The sequence below is a fragment of the Aphidius gifuensis genome, linkage group LG5, assembly GCF_014905175.1.
Source record: "Aphidius gifuensis isolate YNYX2018 linkage group LG5, ASM1490517v1, whole genome shotgun sequence".
NCBI classification, from domain to species: domain Eukaryota; kingdom Metazoa; phylum Arthropoda; class Insecta; order Hymenoptera; family Braconidae; genus Aphidius; species Aphidius gifuensis.
In genome coordinates, this window is record NC_057792.1 from 5,539,823 (window position 1) to 5,559,597 (window position 19,775).

A 19,775-nucleotide genomic window follows, 5' to 3' on the forward strand; every position below is an offset into this window, starting at 1 on the left:
TTTTTGGTCAAAAAATAGTTGACGTTTGGAGCGCTGATAGCAGTGTTTTATTTATTAATTTTTTCGAAATTTTTTATTCGGTTTTTTAGGTAGAAATAAATCGAAATAATTAGATGTATTTTTTTTTATATTGAAAAATAATTTATTAAATTTTTTTTAAAATTAAAAACATAAATTTAATTGCAAATAATTTTTAAATTTTTTAAATATTTCATTTAAAATTACGTCGGTTGTTTTAGAATTTTTTTTTTTTTTATTTAAACAATGCATTATTTATTGATTTAATTAGTCGGGAAAAAAAATTAATATTAAACACGAATATATGTTTTTTTTTTAATAAAAATATATATGAATTTTTTATTAATTATTTAACAGACAATATTTTGAATTTATAGATTAGAAAAAAATACAAGAATTTAAGTATATGATACAAAAAAAAAAATGAAATGATTAAATTAACAATAAATAAATATTATCCTAAAAAATTAATGTTTATAAATATTTTTATCACAAAAAAAAAAATTGATTTTCTTAAGGATTTTGTATTGATTTTTTTTTGTTGTTTTTAATTATTTATTTATTACAAAATGGTATAAAAAATAAATAGCAATTGTAATTTATTTTTATCAATAATTAATTGACATATTTTATCCACACAAAAACACACAATAAAATATATATAACATTCATTCAAATATTAAATTTATATAATCGAGTATATTTGTTGCTCGCAAAAAAAATTTATTAAACCTATTTTATAATTTTTATTACTTTCACATATGGCAGTCATAGAGGAATAATAATTAAAATGAAATTAGTCAGTCAGTCGACCTTGAAAATATAAATTATAATTTACAATTCTAGTCAATGTTATTGAGGTCAAATTATACTTACAAGTGTCTCAATATACTCGCGGTTTCCACCGTTCTCTTTTTTTTTTATAAATTTATTTTTCTACTATTTAAACAATATATATTCATCTTAAATAACAAAAAAAAAAATTATATAATATATTTATCTAGTTTAAAAACATGAGTTTTCAACTTCTTATTTCCATTTTTTTTTGTTTTTCAATACAATATCTTTTTTTCTTCAATTTTTTGGTCAAAATGTTTTTTCATTTTTTTTTTTTTCGTTGCATCATTTTTAATTATTATTAGAGCAATCCATTCACTAGATTTTTATGTAATATATATATAATTTTCAATGTCAATCAACATCCACACAAAATTAAATTAATGAGATTCTATTTTTTTCTTTTTTTCAATTGAGTCATTCTAAAATATTTATCGATAGATTGTCTGACTTTTTCTTTATATATTTTTGTAACCACAATGAAAATTAATTATATATTTGATTTAATAATAATATCATGGTGTAAAAAAAAAAAAAATAAATCACATTGAATATTATGAAGATGCTGACTGTGTATTTGTTGTCGTTGTTGTTGTTGTTGGTGTTGTTGTTATAACATAAATATCAAATTTATCACTAGATGATTTATCAACAAGATCACTATAATTAATTGAATCATATGGTGGTGGTGCAAATAGATGATATGGTGGTGGTGGTGTTTCACTGATATTTGTGTTATTTTGCTGTTGATTATCATCACATCTTTGATCACATGATGATCCAATTGGTCTTGCATTTTTTCTACAACACCATTCAGAACAACTGACTATTAAAAAAAATGTTACAAGACCACCAAATGAACCAATATACCACACAATTGACCATGGATCTAGTGGACTTTGATTATCCATTCCACCTGAAAATTTTAATACAAATAAATTAGTTATATATTCTAATCAATTTATTATCTCAAATTAATATTTGTTATTTTTATTATTCATCATAACCTTGGTAACTTGAATTTTCTTTGTTTCTTTTTTTTATTTATTAAGAAAAAATAATAGAAAATTATATAGGTATATTTTTGAATAAATTTTTACGAAGATGTTTAGCAAGTTTTTCAGTCAAACAAATATAAGCTTGTTTTTTAAAATCAACATTTATTTTAGTACATTAGTGAGGAAAAAAAAAAAAAACTTATTAAATAAATCAATAAAAAATTTAAATAAGTAAATGCAATATGTCAAGAAAAAAAAATATTATTAACATGAAATAGTGAAAAAAAAAAAAAAAAATCATTGTTTGTCTAAATTGCAATGATAGAATGACTATTTTTATAAATAAAATTTTTTTTATTTTCCATTATTGACATTTTTCATGCAATACTCAAATATTCACGTATTTATTTATCTTCTCTTTTTATAAATTAAAAAAAAAAAAAAACTGTGTGTATGAATTTATTCTGAAGCAACTTTTTTTATTTATCATTTTAAAAATAACTTTATAAAGTTTAACTAAAACCAGTTGCTGCATATAGCTTCTCAATATATTTCGAATAAAATATAAGAGAAAAATAAATAAAATAACCAGTTTTTTTTTTCAGAATTTTATAAATATTTTTGCAAATAAATTAATAATTAAAATGAAAAAAAAATATCAATAAATTTATTTCCTGTTTAACTTTTAAAATATTTACAATTTAACAACAATTATTTCATCATTTATATTATTTTTTTTTTTCTATTCAATTTAACTTTATCTCAAGTTCAGTTTTAAATTATTTAATTATTTCAAGCACATGTAAAAGAGTGTAAAAAAAACCTTGAAAATTGATTAATTATTTCAACTAATTTTGTTATAAATTAAAGAAAAAAAAAAGAAGAAAAATTATATAAAGTAATTGAGATATTAGTATTTAAAATTGTTAATTTTTTTTTTAGTTAATAAAATTTATGAGATCATTAAAATTACCTAAATCATTATGTTTTTTTTTACCTCCATGAACAATATTTTTATCACCAAGTTCAGATTCAAACTCAATGACATACATTGTTTGTCCATCATCGTTTGAATGATCATCAATTATTTCCGATTCATTGATATTTTTATTATTATTATCATCAATATTTTGCATCACCTCATTACTGCTTATACTTGTCGATACTTTCTCATTGATATCACTGATATCGTAGTTTTTTGGACCGTGTAAATAATCTGAAAAAAATAAAATTAAATTATCTCTTTTTTAATATGAAAAACAACAAGAATAATCTATTGTTATTTATTATTTTTTTTAATCATTTAATGACGATTATGTAATATTTTTTTTACAAGAAATTTACATTACTCATTATTCTTAAAATCCAATCAACTTTAAATAATTTTTTTTTTTTTTTAATTTTCCAATCATTTATTTCTAATGGTACTATTAAAAATTAATAAAATTATTCTTTTATTTATATAAACTTGTTTTTTATTCAACGATAATTATCAGTATGATTTTTTTAAAAAAAGTTTAATGATTAAAAAAATATTTACACGTATTTTTAAGTTGAAAAAAAAATTATGAAAATTTTATTATAATTATTAATGAGATATTTTTGGATCATTTATTGATGACGTATTTTATTTGTCAATTGAAATACCCCCCTACAGAGTCATCAATTGAAATAAATTAAAAATATTTTTTTTTTTTTTAAATAAATATATATAGTGACATTTTTCATTAAAAGATCAAATATGATTTTTAAAATAATCACGTGATTATAAATAAATGCGAGTAAAATTATATTAATTTTTTTTTTTGTTTTATAAGGAAAATATAATAATGAAAAATATTGATTGATAGTCTTACATTGTCGTATCCGTTTTAACGTCATTGTTTATGAATAACAATTGTTTAATATTTAAAAACATACTGTGTATTTAAAAAACTACTATTTGCATACTATTTTTTGAAAAAAAAAAAAAAAATTTTAAATGCATCTCTTTTATATTTACCATGCAACAAGTCGATTAAATGTTTTTTTATTTTTAAATTCTTTAATCAATTTTTTTTTATTCCATTGCAATACGCAATTTATTTACACGTGTGTATATTTTATTTACTCAGCTTGTTAATATTTATAATCATTATAATAATATATATATAATTTTTTTTTTTTTCTTTAATCAATCCGGTAAAATAATAATTTTTTAATATTTTTTTTTATTATCTATCACGCATACGATATCATTGTTTTTTGTTCTTTAATTTTTGTACTTAAGAATTTTTTTGTTTTCATAAATATGATATCTTTTTGATGAAATTTTTTACAAGAATTTTATATATTTTTTAAAGATAATAGTTAATAAATAATTATTGTTTTATGAATTTTATAAAAAATTCTTTAAAAGTTTATAAAACTTTTATATATATTTTTCGTTAACTTTTATCAAAGGTTTTCTAAGAAAAAAAACTTTGATAAAAAATTCATAAAAAACATTTAAACGGAAGCAAAAGTATTTAATTTTTTTTTTTTATCTTTTGTACACTAGGATATTTATGTTTAATCTTTATACTCAACGATGATGGTTAATATTATTTTTATATTCCAAGACATTATTTTTAAATTTTCATTTTATCATGAATGCTTAATAGCAAAGTATAATGACAAGTTTATATATTTTTTTTTAACAATAAAAAAATTGTTTTATCGTCTGAATATTATTTTTAAATCAAAAAGTATTTTTTTTTTTACGTAAAATTGCAAATTTAAATTTATTATTGAATATATTTTGTGGTTTTTATTTTTTTTTTAAATTGACCTACTATTTTTTTTTTTATTGCAATTTACAAAATCTTATTTTTAATTTATTATCTTTTAAATTTTTGGGGTTAAAATTAAAATATATTTATGGTAATGAGTTAAATTTTTAATTTACATAAAAAAAATGTTTATTTTTTGCTTTATTACATTTAAATTAAATTACTTTTTTTTAAAAGAATTTTTGTAAATATAAAAATATTATTTTAGGCCAAGTGCCAAAGGCAATTTATTGATTTTATTATTCATATAATGTCTAATATTTTATATTTATAACAATATTTTATTATTATTTTTATTTTTATTTAAATTATCCATAATTTATCTTTAAAATTTTCATAATTTTCGATGAATAATGCGTTTAATTTGAACGAGAAAAAATCGAATAATTCAACTATTTTCTTATCGTAAAAATCAAGTAATATTAGTTGTTAATCTAATAAATTAATAAATCATTTCAAAAAACATATTTAAAAAGTTCTTTTAGGCTTTTGTTTTTACAATTTTAAATTTATAGTTGGATAAAATTGAAATATTAATTTATTTCTCAATTTATTTAGAGAGTATATAATAAATTTCAAAAAAACACAGATAGTTGATGCCCTTGAAGTTGAGAGTACATAGAGTATATATAGTTCTTTGTGTTTAAATACACATGTGGCAAAAGAAAAAAGTGGTTCAAAGACTTTGCTCAGTACAAAAGTTTAAAAAATAAAAAAAAATATGATAATAAAAATAAAAAAAAATGAGGATGAACAAAAAAATATGAAGAAGAAAAATGAGTGTCGATGTTTGTGTGTCATAAAGGTGCCAGGTGTCACAAGTAAAATGACACAAAAGTATCTAACAATAAATATTATTTTAAAATATATGAGTCAATGAAAAAATAAAAAAAATTAAACTTTATATTTTTTTATAAATATTGCTTATATTTGACATTGAAAATGAAATTTATAAAATTAAGCAAAACCTAATTATATATTTCATTTTTATATTCTAATTATTGACCTTAAGAAATTTTTTTTTTTTTCTAAAATTACAAATATACAATGCTTACTTGGCAAATATTCTCAATAATCAAATTTTTTTTTTATTTTTTAAATTTTCAATTGTAACCGCAGAAAAAAAAATATAAAAAAACAGTGAAATAAGTGACCTACATTAAAAACACTTTTGTTTGGCTTAATGCCAATTTTGAAATTTGTAGAAAAAAAAATTTTATTGTTGATGGATAAAATTTAGTAATTGAATTGAATAAATCAATTAATACACATAATAGAAAAATAAAAAAAAAAAAATACATACACTTGTTAAATTAAATTTTCAGTTGAAAATGTAAAAATTAAATTAAAAAAAATTTTTTTTTCTATATTAAGATATAGTTTTAATATAATTTTTCTATTTATTATCAGTTATTCTATTTTTAGCCCAATATTTGTCCACAATATCACGTATTGCTGATAAAAAAAAAAAAGCTGATAAAATTTGCTCAAAATATCAATATCATATTTATTTATATTAATTAATTAAATTTTTTTTTTATTATTTTTCATCGTCTCTTATCAGAACAATGACGTTATCACGATTAAACCTGTTTGATAATTTAAAAAATGCAAAATATTATTCGAATTTGATGTAATTATATAAAAAAAAAAAAAAAGGAAAAAAATTAAAATTATTCATTACAAGTTTATAATGAATTGTCATGAATTATTATGCATCAGAAATAATAGTAATTAAAAGAAGAAGAATTATATTTTAATAATAATTAAAAAATCATTATTAAAAATCAGATAAATATTTAAATTCATTAAATTATGATTTATTTAAAGTTTATATATGTGATTGTTGAATTTTTAAAAGAAGGTCATTTTGTAATCACTATAATCAAACACAATGATTATTTTTTCTTTTATTTTTTATTGTATTATAATGTCATAATTATGATATTTCATCAACTAATATTTTTGCCTTTTTTGTACACTGAATGAACACACCTTTCATTGTTCAAGATCAAAAAAAAAAAAAAATGTATATTAAAAAAAAAAGGAAATTAAGAATAAGACATGCGACACAATTTAAATAGTTATACAATTTTTTAACTTGAATTTTTCTTTTGAATAATTATATACTTTTTTAATATTATTATACACTTGATATTTATTTTTAAATCAGTTGAAAAATATCTTACCTGGACTAGGTACTGTAAAAATAGCTGTTGCGGTCGTAATGAAGGTCAAAAATAACAGCCCCAATACCGCCAAAATAAACATTTTTTTAAATATGATATAATTTTTTTAACAATAAAAAAAAAAAAAAATTAAAAATATTGTTAAATATATAAACAAACAACAATTTTAACTATAAAGAAAATTATTTATTTATTGTTTTTTTTTTCTATTCAAGATTTTTCAGTTGCACTCCACATAATCACTGTCATTTTTGTTGTTTTTTTTTTTTTTTGTTTATCATAAAATAATAGCAAATTTAATTCATAAAAAGTTTCACTTAATTAAAATTACCATCACAATTATATTCACTATATAAATTTTAATGTAATTTTTTTAAAATTTCTGTAAAATAATAATTTAAAAATTTTATTTTTATTGATAAATTCCTTTTTTTAAATATATTTATTAGTTTATATATTTTATATGATATGATTTTATCAATATATAATATTTTTATATATATTATTATTTAAGTAAATAGGATGCGACTTGTCAGCTAGTTTGCCAGCGGTAAACTGGTTGTATTTCGTACCTTTCGCATCGTAATATACATATAAAGTCAAGAGAAACGAGATAAGCCAAGACTATACATATATATATATCAAAGTAGTCATACAAGCAATATTCACTTACCCCCCACTCATCCCCTTATCTAACATCTCATACATATATATATATCTTTTTTTTTCTTTTTTTTTTTTTCATCGAGACATTAAATGAAATAAACACATATTGGCGCCATCGTTTATTTAAAATTATCACATTTAAATTGATTCAAAATTTAATAAATAAATAAATAAATAATAATAATAAATTTTAGTTAATATTCAATGATTAATTGAATAAATATTTTGATTTTTTACAACTGATAACAACAAACTAAAATCGCATTCAAAAAAATAATAAGAAAAAAAAATCTAGGTCATGTATCTTGACATTTTTTTATTTTTCGTTTTTCTCTTAAAAAAATCAATTTTTGGTTGTTTTTTAAATAATATTTATTTTAAAAAAAGTTAAAACAACTGTTATATATATGGTTTTTGAATTTTTTTATAAGATACATGAATTATTATTTTTTTAATGGAAAAATTATGCTATTTGGGTGGAAAAAAAATCATATTTTGTCAATTGAATTGTTGTTTGTTGTTGTGTGGAAGTTTGTTGTGTTAACATTTGAAATTTATGGCTTTAAATTACTCTGCTTTTGAGGTTTTTGAATGAACAAAGATGAAGATATTATTGAGTTAAAGTAAATTTCGAATGACTAATTTAATTTTTATGTCAAAGAAAATTTGAATTTTGTAGCTTGATGTTTGGCTATGATTTTAGTTTCAGTTGATTTTGTTTAATCAAATATTTATGATATATATTTTAATTATCGAAATATTTGTATATTATCTATTTATTTATTCGTTTTTTGCTATGTACGTGATTTTTAACACGTATACGTAATATTTTTTGATATTTTTTTATCGCCCCTTCACTTTCATGGTAATCAAGTAATTCACGCTTAATTTACACGTCCAAAATTAGATTATTTTTTAACTCTTATCCTTTTTTTTTTTTAACTACTGTTTTTTTTCCATTTTTTTTTAAAATTAAGTTTTTTTCCAAGTTATATCATAGACGTAAAATATATATATTTGTTTAAATATTTATTTTATATATTTTTATCTTTGTCGAGATAGTATGTTATTTAAAAAATAAATAAATATTATTTTTATTTTTAATATTAATTGTTTCTTTGGTTGAATAACGTCATACACATTTTTAATCAAAAATACGGAAAATATAATGTCTTTTATTTGATAATTATTATTATCATTAACAACGTGTGGCGTCAAGGTAAATGACACTTTTTTTTTTTTTTATAAATTTCATTGAAATTAAATGTTTCATATTTATTTATAGACAATATACTTTTTTAATAATGCCATTTAAATAAGAAATATAAATTTATATTTTTTTTATCTTAAATACAAGAAAACACGTGTTGTTTAATTTTTAAATCAGATAATATTTTTTATTAATTAATATAAAATAGTTGAATAAAAATTCATCAAGGTTCTAATGTTGAAGGAATTTCCGTTTTCGATTCTTTTTAACTCGTAATCATATATAATAATTATAGAAAAAATAAAAGATAACTATTTTTTAAATATATTTGTTTATTTATTATATAATTTTATTAACAAAAACATACAAACATAATAATTCCTGGTAGTTTAACTATTTAAAATTAAAAAAACAAAAAATTAATATTTCTTAATTGAGAGTTGTTGTTGTTGCTGTTTTTTTTTTTTTTAATTTTTTTTGTTTTATTTAAATATATATATATTAATTCATCTATAGTGTAAAACGTCCATATTTCCTCTATATAATATTTTTTGACATAAAATTAATAATCATTTTGTAATGAAGTGGTATATATTTTTTATTTTCAATTTTTATTAATTAAGCATTCTTATTTCCTCTTTAATATTATTACTTCATCAATATATTAATTTATGATTTTAATGAAATTATTATATTAATTGTAAATAATTTTATCATAAAAATTACGTAGTTTTATTATTTTCAGCTAATTTTTATTTTCGCTGTAATCTTAATTGTATCAAAAATTGTTTTTTTTTTTTTATTTAAATTATCGTTGCGTCTTTGGTTATTTTCAGAATTAATTTATTTAAACAATTCCTTTATTAAATTTTAGCTTTAAATATCAAAAAAAAAAAAAAAGTAAAAATTAATATTGCTGTTTTTCTATCTCTCAAAAAAATTTCACAACATTTAATAAAAAATTTGAGCTTAATAAAATTAAAATGATATGATTTAATAATTAAAATTATTGATAAATATATTTAACATAATAATTAACAATATTTAAAACAAAAATTCATTACAATCAAAATGGTGCAATAATTGCAGCAGCTTCACCTCTTGATGTTGGTAATGATGCACATTCAGTCCATTTATTTGATGATGGATCATATGATTCAACAGTTGATATTGTAATTTGTGTTCTATAAAAATTAATTTCTCTACTTTGATCACCACCAATGACATATAGTCTACCATCAGCAGCAGCAACTGCTGGATAACTTCTTCCCATGCACATTGGTGCAACAGCTGTCCATTTATTTTTATCAAATGAATATCTTTCAACTGATGTTAAAACTTCTTGATTTTTATTCATACCACCAACAACATAAATAAAACCATCAAGTATTGTTATACCCATTTGTGATCTTGGTGTTAACATTGGTGATAAATTTAACCATTCACCAGTTATTGGATTATAACTCATAACATCTTGACGATGTCTACTATCATGTGTACAACCACCAACAACATATATTAAACCATCATATGCAACAACACCCATTGAAAATCTTGGTTCAGGTAAATCACCATGTATTGTCCATTTATTAATTTTTGGATTATATATTTCAATTGAACCACCAATATCTTCACCAATCCAACCACCAAATGCATATAAATAATTATCCAATGAACATAAACCAAATTCACAACGTGGCTCAATCATACATGATATTGAATTCCATATATTATCACGTGGATCATAACATTCACCATTTGCAATAATACATGATTCTAATTCACCACCAACAACATATACTTTACCATCAAGTAATGCAACACCTGGTAATATTCTACCAATACCAATTGGTGCAACTTCACTCCATTTACCAGTAAATGTATCATATTTTTCAATTGTTTCATATGTTAATTCAGCATCACGTGCCCAACCATCAACAGTATGTTCACGTTTTGAACCACCAATAACTAATATATTTTTTTTAGCACATAAACGTGGTTGTACACGTAATGATACTAAACAACCTTTATTTGTTGTTAAATCTTTTTGTATTGAACGTAATGCAATTATTAATGATGAATCTTTACATGTTTGAATTATTTGATCAAGACGTGTTAATGAACATAAACGTAAACGTATATGACTTAAAATTTCAAATACATAACAACGACGTGATGGTATATCATGTGTTATCCAATTGTATGCTGCTTGAAATACCTGTGTGTTTATAATTAATTAATCATTAATTGTTTTTTATCAATTTTTTATTCTTTTATTTTATTACCTGAAATTCAGTATCAATATGAATATATTCACTACCAAGAAAATGTATAAGATAATCTTTTGGTAAATCAAGAAATTCTTCTTCTTGTGATATTTGAGGAAAATTAACTTGTATAAAACGTAGGGCAGTTTCCATTAAATCAATACGATTATGAGCTTCAGCAAATCTAATAATTACCAAAAAAAAAAAAAAACAATATTATTATTAATTTATTTAATAATTGTTTAATAATAATTATTTACCTATAAATTCCAAGTGCATTTGAATAATGTAATTGTTGTTTTAAATAATCAATACAACCAGTAACAATATCATCAATTTCAAGCATATCAGCAGCAGCAAATAATTCTTGTACATTATCTTGTGTTATATCAACATTACCAGTATAAATAAAATCAATAATAATATTTAATATATAATATGATATTGAATGTATTTCAACTAATTCTTGTTGTTCTTCAACAAGACCACCAGTAAACATTGCATTAAAATATGCACAACCAGCAGCAAGTACTGATCTATGTGCACGTATTATACAATTATCAGCAATTAATCCAACATCACTAAATTGTTTATTTAATCTTTGTTTATTTAAATTTTTTAATAATTTTGGTGCATATTGTCCAACAGCATATACTGTACTTGTTGTTGTTGTTGTTGTTTCATTTGTTGTTATTGTTTTATTATTATCATTTATTGGTGATGATGCAAAACCCATTTTGTTGTTATTATTACCACTTTTTAGTGGTTGTATTGAACCATCAGCCATGAAACCATCTAATTGACCTTTGTCTACTGCACCTTTTTTAATAATAATTTTATATTATTAACATTTACATTAATTATATATTATATAAAAAAGTAAATTATTCATAAATATATTCATGATTATTTAAACGAAATAATTACTTGATGAGTCAAAATGACGTCAATAATTTCAGTGTCATTTTAATCATGTTATATTAATTAATTATAATTAAATTATAAATTAATGATTATTATTATTATTATTATTTTTACTTACGACATATACGTGAAAGAACTTTGTAGACACTGTGAAATGATTTTGTATTATTTTTACCCTTTAAACGCATAACTAACACTTCATTTCACTTAATTTTAATTTAATTTTTATATATTTATTATTATTATTTAATATATATTATTAATAATAATCATTTCTAGGTGTATACACATAAAACTCCACCCAAGTCAATAATAAATATTGATAATTTTATTTTGTTTTTATTGATGAATTTCAAGACATGTTTAATTGATTTTTTTCGATAATTTTTTATTACTATTGATTTAATGTTGTGTTAATAAAAATAATTATCAAATAAATAATCAATTTTTTTTTTTTCTACTGTGTTATGATGGATAAATTTTTTTTGACATATGTTGGATTGACCATCGTGAAGTTGGAAACAAAATTGTTGTTATTATTATTTTTTGTTAGTTGTCTTTTTTACCGACAACCAATATGGCTGCCGTTAGATGACTCAGTTTTTCATTTTTGTGACGCGGTGAAATTGTAGATTCAAGAGCTCCGATATTTACCTTATTTTTACCTGTTTTATGTGTTGATTTAATTGACAATTATTATGTATTTTAATTGAGAAAATTACGGGGAATAAATTGTGTATAAATTTGTTGGTCGATGAATGTTATTTTTCGTTTAATAAGTGGATATCGAAATTGTCAAATGCCGGATAAAAATTCAACAAAAAAAGACAAATTTACGTGGTGTAAATAGAATAATGGTTCGTAAATATTGTTTGTTATGGATTATAAACATTTTTTATAATAATAATTGATTAATTTCGTTGTTAATAATTAAATTAATAACGAAAGAATAATATACATATTTGAGGTTAGGTTGACCGGTGTAATTAATTGATTGAATGAATTTACAAATTAAAAATATGTTTTGCAATTTCAAAATACAATAAAATTGTGAATAACAGTGATTAATTTATTAATTATTATTTATTGTTACAGATATCAACAAGTGGAGTCATGAAATTTTTGGAAAATGTGACTGGAAATGTCTTGGTTTCTATAATCATGGAATATTGGTAATTATAATTATTTATTTCAACCAAATTTTTTTATTTATTTATGATGTTTTGTTAATACCTGTGTTTGATGAAATTTATAGGCCTCAGATGTCTCCAAGATAATTAAAAAATTATTGATATCTTTGATGAATTAAAATGAGTTTTGGTCAAGTCAATATGAGCTGACAATTTACTAAAATACTGTTGTTAAAACCGAGACTAAGACAAACATTTAACATGATGTACCATCATTGGAGTGTCTCAAAAATTATTAAATTAATAAAAGAACCAAATATTTAATTTAATTTATAAATAATTGTGGTTCCTTGAAAAGAAACTAGAAAATATGACGATGCTGGTGACAGTGATAAAAGGTACATTGTTTTTCCTTTTTTTTTTATGACAAACTATTTAAAAAATTAATTAAACTTTTAAATCATTAAATATATTTAGTATAATATATTTTTCAAATCACTTGTTGAATGTTTCTGTAGCTGCAATCTTTCAAGATTTTATTTTTATAAAAATAATTCTCCTGTGAAAACGTATCAGTAAATATCATTTTAAATTTGTCTGGCAATTAGAGACTGGTTCCAACTATTCTCCAAAAAATTATCGTCGTGGGCAAGCATTATTTTTAATAATATAACTCTATATAATACAATCCCTATTTTACATTTTTTTTTTTTGTCAAATTAACACTTGCATAAATAGGTATAAAAAGAGAAAAACAATTTTTAAAAAACGTATAAAAGTTGAGGTCGTTTTATTAGTGGTTGATGATAATACAGTAAGCTCCAACTCAAAATGATTTAAAAAATAATAATCTACTTGGTTTGTTTTATAAATTAAATATAACTAATATAATTTTGTTTTAATTTTTGTTGCAGATAGTGTAAAAGTGCGTGTGTGTTTAAGTATAAAAAACAGTGTTAACAGTGTCAGCGATAATAGTGGCTGCTTGCTAAATCTATTGGACTCCAGATGAATCTAAATTATTCTAATCACTTGGGTCTACCTGTAAACATCTACAAAGCTGTAAAAGGTAAGTCATTTGTCCATTTAAAAATATTTCATATTTTCATGATGTTCATGGTTCTAATAATGTTAATGTTTTAAAAAAACACTTTAACATAATAAATTCTAAAAGCTACAAAATTTAATTTCAATTATTTTTATAATTAAAATTAAAATATACTACGCGCGTTGCACTTTCCTCATTATCATTTATAATTTACGTCAACCCATTTTTAGCATAAGTAATCAATGACAATTTTTTTCATTCAACTTATCAACTACTTAATAATTATTTACATTTTCCATATTTTTTATTCATGAATTACTGTTTAAAGCACAATATCAAATATCAAATTCATTTTTTTTTCCATCTTGACAACAACAGCTGCGACTAATTAATTTCTCATTAAAATATTAATTAAATATATATCATTCTCGTTTAATTTTCAATAATTATTCCTCACATTTATAATAAAATTCATCAAAAAAAAAAATATAATAATAAATTATAAAAATAACATGCCTTGTCATTGAGGGAAAAGAAAAAACGATGAACTTGGCAAAAGCAGGGCAAAGTTTTTTTTTTTTTTTCTTTCCAATTGGTTTCATATATAAAAAGAAAAAAAATTATTTCTTATTGATCGTCGTTTCAGGGTATTTGTGGGCTCGTGGATAACAATGCCGCAACAATTTGCCTAGGCATTGAGTTACCATGACCACATTGTGTTTTGTATTGTCGATGTGTTGGTGATGCCCCATGGACTTTTACAACATTACTCTATTAATTCACATTGACATTATATAATAAACCATAACTACAGATATTTTTAAAAAACTTTTAAACAATTTAAATTCATACACAAAGGTCATGATAATAATTCATACACCACATTTTAATAAATTAATAATATAATGTCATATAAACAAAATAATAATTTAATATCATTTATCAAAAAAATTAATTGTATTAAATTTTAGCTTGGCCAAGTATTTAAAAGAAAATATTTTTATCATTCAACATTCCACATTTATTCCATCCATTTTCATTTCATTTTCCTTTTTTTTTTTTGCCAACTTTTTTCTCATAATTTTCGTTAAACTGTCACCTCCATTTTTCCTTCATTTTCTTTTTATTTTTTCTTATTACAATGTCACTATTTTCCCCTTGTTGGTTGGTTTTTTTTTTTTGTTTTTTATTTTTGTCGTCACCTTTTTTCTCTTGATTCATTTTCTTTTTTAATTTATTTTATTTATTTATATTATTTTTTTTTTCGTGGCTTTTTATATATGTCTTTTTTCACTCTATTATTTTTGTTTTTTGGCACAAGAAATTGTTGAGATAATGCCTTAGGATTTCGAGCGAAAAACCACACTGATATGCTGAAAACAATTTGTTGGTGATATAAGTATTGTAGATGAGAGTTTTAGACTTGGCAAGAGAATGACAATTTTAGTTTCAATTATTTTTCATTACTTTTCAATTTTTAATGTTTTATTTTTCTTTTTTTTACATTTTAAATTATTATTTTTACAATAAACAATAGTATTTTTTTTTTTTTTTCATATATATTAATACCTACTTACTTTGAAATGTAAAAATAACAAATAGAAATAATAGGTTTTTTAAAAAACTGGTTTTTAAGTATATATATTTTTTAAAAACAAAAAATGAAAAATAAATAATTAAGATGTATCGTAGAAAAAAGCAACTGGCAGATGTTTTTATAATAAATATTTCAGTACATTATGGGTTTTAAAAAATAGAGAAATATCTGTAGACTATAAAGATGAAAGAAATAATATATTTTTTTTTGATACCTACTTTTACAAACACACAGAAAAAAATTTTATACAAAATTTTTTGTTCGGGGGTGTTTTTACAAGGCACACAATTCCAAGCCATCAAGATCCATTTCACAAAGAAATAAGAAAAGAAAAAAAAAATCAAGGGAATAATATATATAAATAAAATATGTTTTTACTGTATAATTTTTTATTTTTTTTATTCACTTTTCTTTGGAATGATGTGCATGGGTGTTGAATGAAATTTAATTGCAAAATGATTCGTTGCTTTTTGGCTTGTGGTATTCTCATATAATAGAAGCAATAAATTTCAAAACTTTTGATGGACACAAAATAGTATATGTGTGTATGTGTATGTGTGAGTAATTTTTGGGGGTTGATTATCAAGATTTGACTGTACATATATGCTATCTTAATGTGAGAATCTTGGTGACGATTAAAATAAGAAAAGTATATAAGGGGAGTTAACAAAACTTGACTATCAAAACGAATTTGATTCATGTTTAAATTTATCATAGTGCGATATATATTTTAGCCATTTATTTTATTATAATAAAATTTTAACAAACTGATAGGTAATTGTGACTTATCGGAGGGTTTAAAATTGGTGACATCATGAATACAAGAAAAAAAAAATCCATAAAGTTAGCACACAATCATTCGAAAGGAATTTTGTAGATAAAAAAAAAAAATAACAAGAAACTACAATTTAATTTAACTTTAAAATTGACTAAATTGAAAAAAAAAAAAAGACATATTTTTATATTGATAGAAATGTAATGGAGGGTGTATGGATTATGTGGGATTAATTTCAGATTTTTTGGGGGTGTCGAAAGGGGTGGTCGAGAGGTTAATGTCCAGCTTGCCCAAAATTCTATTTTTTTTTGAATTTTGCTGGACCAAAAATCAATTTTAATAAAGAAATATATTATGGAAGAAGTGAACTTTATAAATTACCATATACCTCGTTGCTAATTATATTCTCCTCCTACATAATGCTATTTTTTTCAAATTTCACCTGACCAAAAATTAATTTCATTAAGGAATCACATTATAGAAAAGGTGAACTTTATAATTTATAAAATATCTCTTAATACATAATCTATAGAATACCTCTATGCTAATTATATTCTCCTAATATAAATTGCTATTTTCTTCAAATTTCGCGCGGTTAAAAAATTAATTTTATGAATCGTCTTGTCGACGTGTCTATTGTGTCCAGCTTTTTCACTTTGTCCAGCTCGTCCAGCTCGTCCAGCTTGTCCAGCCCACATAATCTACGCACCTTATCCTACAATTCTATCAATATATAAACATGTCGTTTTTTTTTTTTTATTCTAGACAATTTTAAAGTTAAAAAAATGAAAAATTCGCCGTTTTAACCTCCCGACCACCCCTTTCGACACCTTCAAAAAATCTGAAATTAATCCCACATAATCTATACACCCTCCCTTACATTTCTATCAATATAAAAATATGTCGTTTTTTTTTTTTTTAATTTAGACAATTTTAAAGTTAAAAAAATGAAAAATTCGCGGTTCCAGCCCTCCCGACCACCCCTTTCGACACCCTCAAAAAATCTGAAATTAATCCCACATAATCTCCACACCTTCCTTTACAATTTTATCAATATAAAAATATGTCGTTTTTTTTTTTTTTAATTTATAAATAAATATAGCTAAAAACATTGAAAAATCCTGGTTCCAACCCCTCGGCCACCCTTATCGCCACGGTTAAAAAACTTAAAATCAATTCTATATTATCTTATGACCCCCTTACTAAAATTTTTAAAATAATACTCTAAGCCTGTCTCTATTTACCTGACAAATTTTAAAAATTTCTATCGATTCGTTTTTGTAAAAAAAATTCATAAAAAATTGGTTTTAATTTTTTTGCAACAGCGAATAACCGCGCTCCACTCGGTCGTCTGGTGCTTCAGGTATAGCACAACCGTTCGTCAAAATAACAAAAAAATAAAATAATTTAATAATTAAAAACAAATCTATAATCTATTTTTTTTTTAAATTATTTACTTGTTGGCTAATTGTCAACATTGTTTATTATCAAATTTATATAATAAAAAAAAAAAAAAAGAATTAAAACAAATTCTTAAAAAAATAGATAAACAATATAATAATTTTATTAATAATAAATTAATTGGATACTTGAATCAGCCTTTTAGTTGATTCAAGTTAATTTTGTTTTTGTACTCAGCACCTCTCTACTCCAATAACTAACAATGGCTTTTATAGATAATCCATCTAAACCAAGTAAACGAGATAATACATATATATATATATTTTATCAAACTTGTTATTGTATTATGCTCATTCGAATCCGATAATCTAAAATTGTAGAATATCTCTCGTTTGATATAATCAAGATACAATATATATATATTTATAGATTTGTATGTTGAGTCTTTGTTCGTGTACTATATAAAGTAGTATGTATTTGTGAAAATAGTGAGTCAACTGGGACCAATGTGCCAACTATCTATCTATATGTCTATAGTCACCTCAATTCTATACTTTCATTCTACTAGTTTATATCCCTTGAGTACCATATACCACGAATTTCACCAAAACCATCAGTTTGCATACACTTAGACATCGAATTTTGTCGAATAATTTCCAAATTATAACATGAAATACTAGCAGTTACATTTTTGAATACAAATACACTTTGATAAAATTTATATGACAATAAATAATTCTATCGAAAAAAAGTATTTTTTAAATTTTATATAACTTGGAAGATTTAAAAAAAATTAGGTGCTTTTATAATTTTTCTAAGTTACATATATATATTTTTTAAAGATTATTTAAATGCTAAAATTTTAATTTATTTGTTTATTTATTTACAAATATATATGTAAATGTATAATAAAATAAAAAATAGCCAATTTATTTTCAACTTGAATTCCCTCTTTGATCCTGGATTTAACTTGTATAAAAAAAATATATGTATTTTATGTGAAAACGTTAGGGATTGCACTGACGTTGAAAACGAATAAACGACACACTTGGCACCAATGACAAGTTATATTGTACTTTAGAGAACAATTATAAATATAGTTATATAACACATGTATAGTGTATATTAATTTAAACTCCATGAATATATTTATTGTAATTTTTAAAAAATATATAAATATTTTAAAAACATTTTTTTATATTAAAATGTTAATGTTTAACATTGTCGTTATATAAAAAAATTAAAAAATTACAATAACATATATAATAGAACAATGAGTATAGGTTTTTTTTTTTATAATTTTATTTTTCTTTGTTATAAATAAATCCGTATGAGTTCCGCATTTTCTTTTTTCATAAATAAAAATCAAGGTTTTTTTATTTTATCATTATATTACTCGCAGCAATGGTATTTACTGTTGCAATTTTTCAAAGTTATTTAAACCTTGAAATATCATACAGTGATTATTGTTGATGTATCATCTTGTACTGATTGAGCAATCAAGAAAATAAACTGTGATGATTCAAGGTACATAAATACTGATTAGATACAAAATCATTTTTTTTTTTTTTTTCGTTGATTTTTCAATAAGAAAATATTTGAGGTTTAATATTTTTTTTTCAAATATCAATTTGATACTTGAAATTTTTAGTTTTAAATTAGCAATTTGAAGATGAAAAAATGTCAATTAATATTTCATTTAAAAGAATGTTAATTTAATATGTAAAATTTTTTTTTTTTATTACAAATTTTCGATTGAATTTTGCAAAAACAATTTTCTTTTTTTCAATGTCAATTACTAAATTAATTGAAAAAAAATGTTAAATTAATGTTTATTTTTAATTTAACATTTATATATTGTTTAAATAAAATTAATGAAAAAATTAAAATTTAATATTACGTGGA

The 19,775-nt window shown here is 21.4% G+C and overlaps 3 protein-coding genes across 5 annotated transcripts in view; 1 reads left to right on the top strand and 2 right to left on the bottom strand.

Moving 5' to 3' along the window:
• Positions 1-19,775, top strand: part of LOC122857227 (insulin-like growth factor-binding protein complex acid labile subunit) — a 90,024-nt gene that overhangs the window by 14,547 nt on the left and 55,702 nt on the right. The window contains exons 1-4 of one of the 2 annotated variants that reach the window (XM_044159291.1): positions 12,518-12,776; positions 13,015-13,091; positions 13,175-13,447; positions 13,964-14,118. The gene's annotated coding sequence lies outside the window, so the exon portion shown is untranslated. Of the gene's footprint in view, positions 1-12,517; positions 12,777-13,014; positions 13,092-13,174; positions 13,448-13,963; positions 14,119-19,775 lie in introns of those variants that run through there. The other variant, XM_044159292.1, reaches the window with a different exon arrangement.
• LOC122857231 lies at positions 119-7,540 on the bottom strand. Of its 2 annotated transcripts, none has more exons than XM_044159297.1 (3): positions 6,853-7,540; positions 2,827-3,069; positions 119-1,771 (listed from the first exon to the last, which is right to left on the bottom strand). In XM_044159297.1, exons 1-3 carry the CDS (start codon positions 6,932-6,934, stop codon positions 1,410-1,412), a joined length of 687 nt encoding a protein of 228 aa, XP_044015232.1. In that variant the 5' UTR covers positions 6,935-7,540; the 3' UTR covers positions 119-1,409. The 2 variants fall into 2 exon arrangements, with proteins under 2 accessions (XP_044015232.1, XP_044015233.1); XM_044159298.1 differs by having other exon boundaries at positions 324-1,771; positions 2,851-3,069.
• LOC122857226 (actin-binding protein IPP) lies at positions 7,572-12,430 on the bottom strand. The gene is made up of 4 exons (XM_044159288.1): positions 12,038-12,430; positions 11,256-11,814; positions 11,014-11,179; positions 7,572-10,946 (listed from the first exon to the last, which is right to left on the bottom strand). Exons 1-4 carry the CDS (start codon positions 12,105-12,107, stop codon positions 9,795-9,797), a joined length of 1,947 nt encoding a protein of 648 aa, XP_044015223.1. The 5' UTR covers positions 12,108-12,430; the 3' UTR covers positions 7,572-9,794.

Coding starts and splice junctions, on each gene's coding strand:
- LOC122857231 (XM_044159297.1), bottom strand. CDS start 6,934: ATGTTTATTTTGGCGGTATTGGGGCTGTTATTTTTGACCTTCATTACG. Junction 3,070..6,852: donor TTTTACAGTACCTAGTCCAG/GTAAGATATTTT, acceptor TATTTTTTTCAG/ATTATTTACACGGTCCAAAA. Junction 1,772..2,826: donor AAAAAAACATAATGATTTAG/GTAATTTTAATG, acceptor TAAAATTTTCAG/GTGGAATGGATAATCAAAGT.
- LOC122857226 (XM_044159288.1), bottom strand. CDS start 12,107: ATGCGTTTAAAGGGTAAAAATAATACAAAATCATTTCACAGTGTCTAC. Junction 11,180..11,255: donor AATGCACTTGGAATTTATAG/GTAAATAATTAT, acceptor GGTAATTATTAG/ATTTGCTGAAGCTCATAATC. Junction 10,947..11,013: donor ATATTGATACTGAATTTCAG/GTAATAAAATAA, acceptor ATAAACACACAG/GTATTTCAAGCAGCATACAA.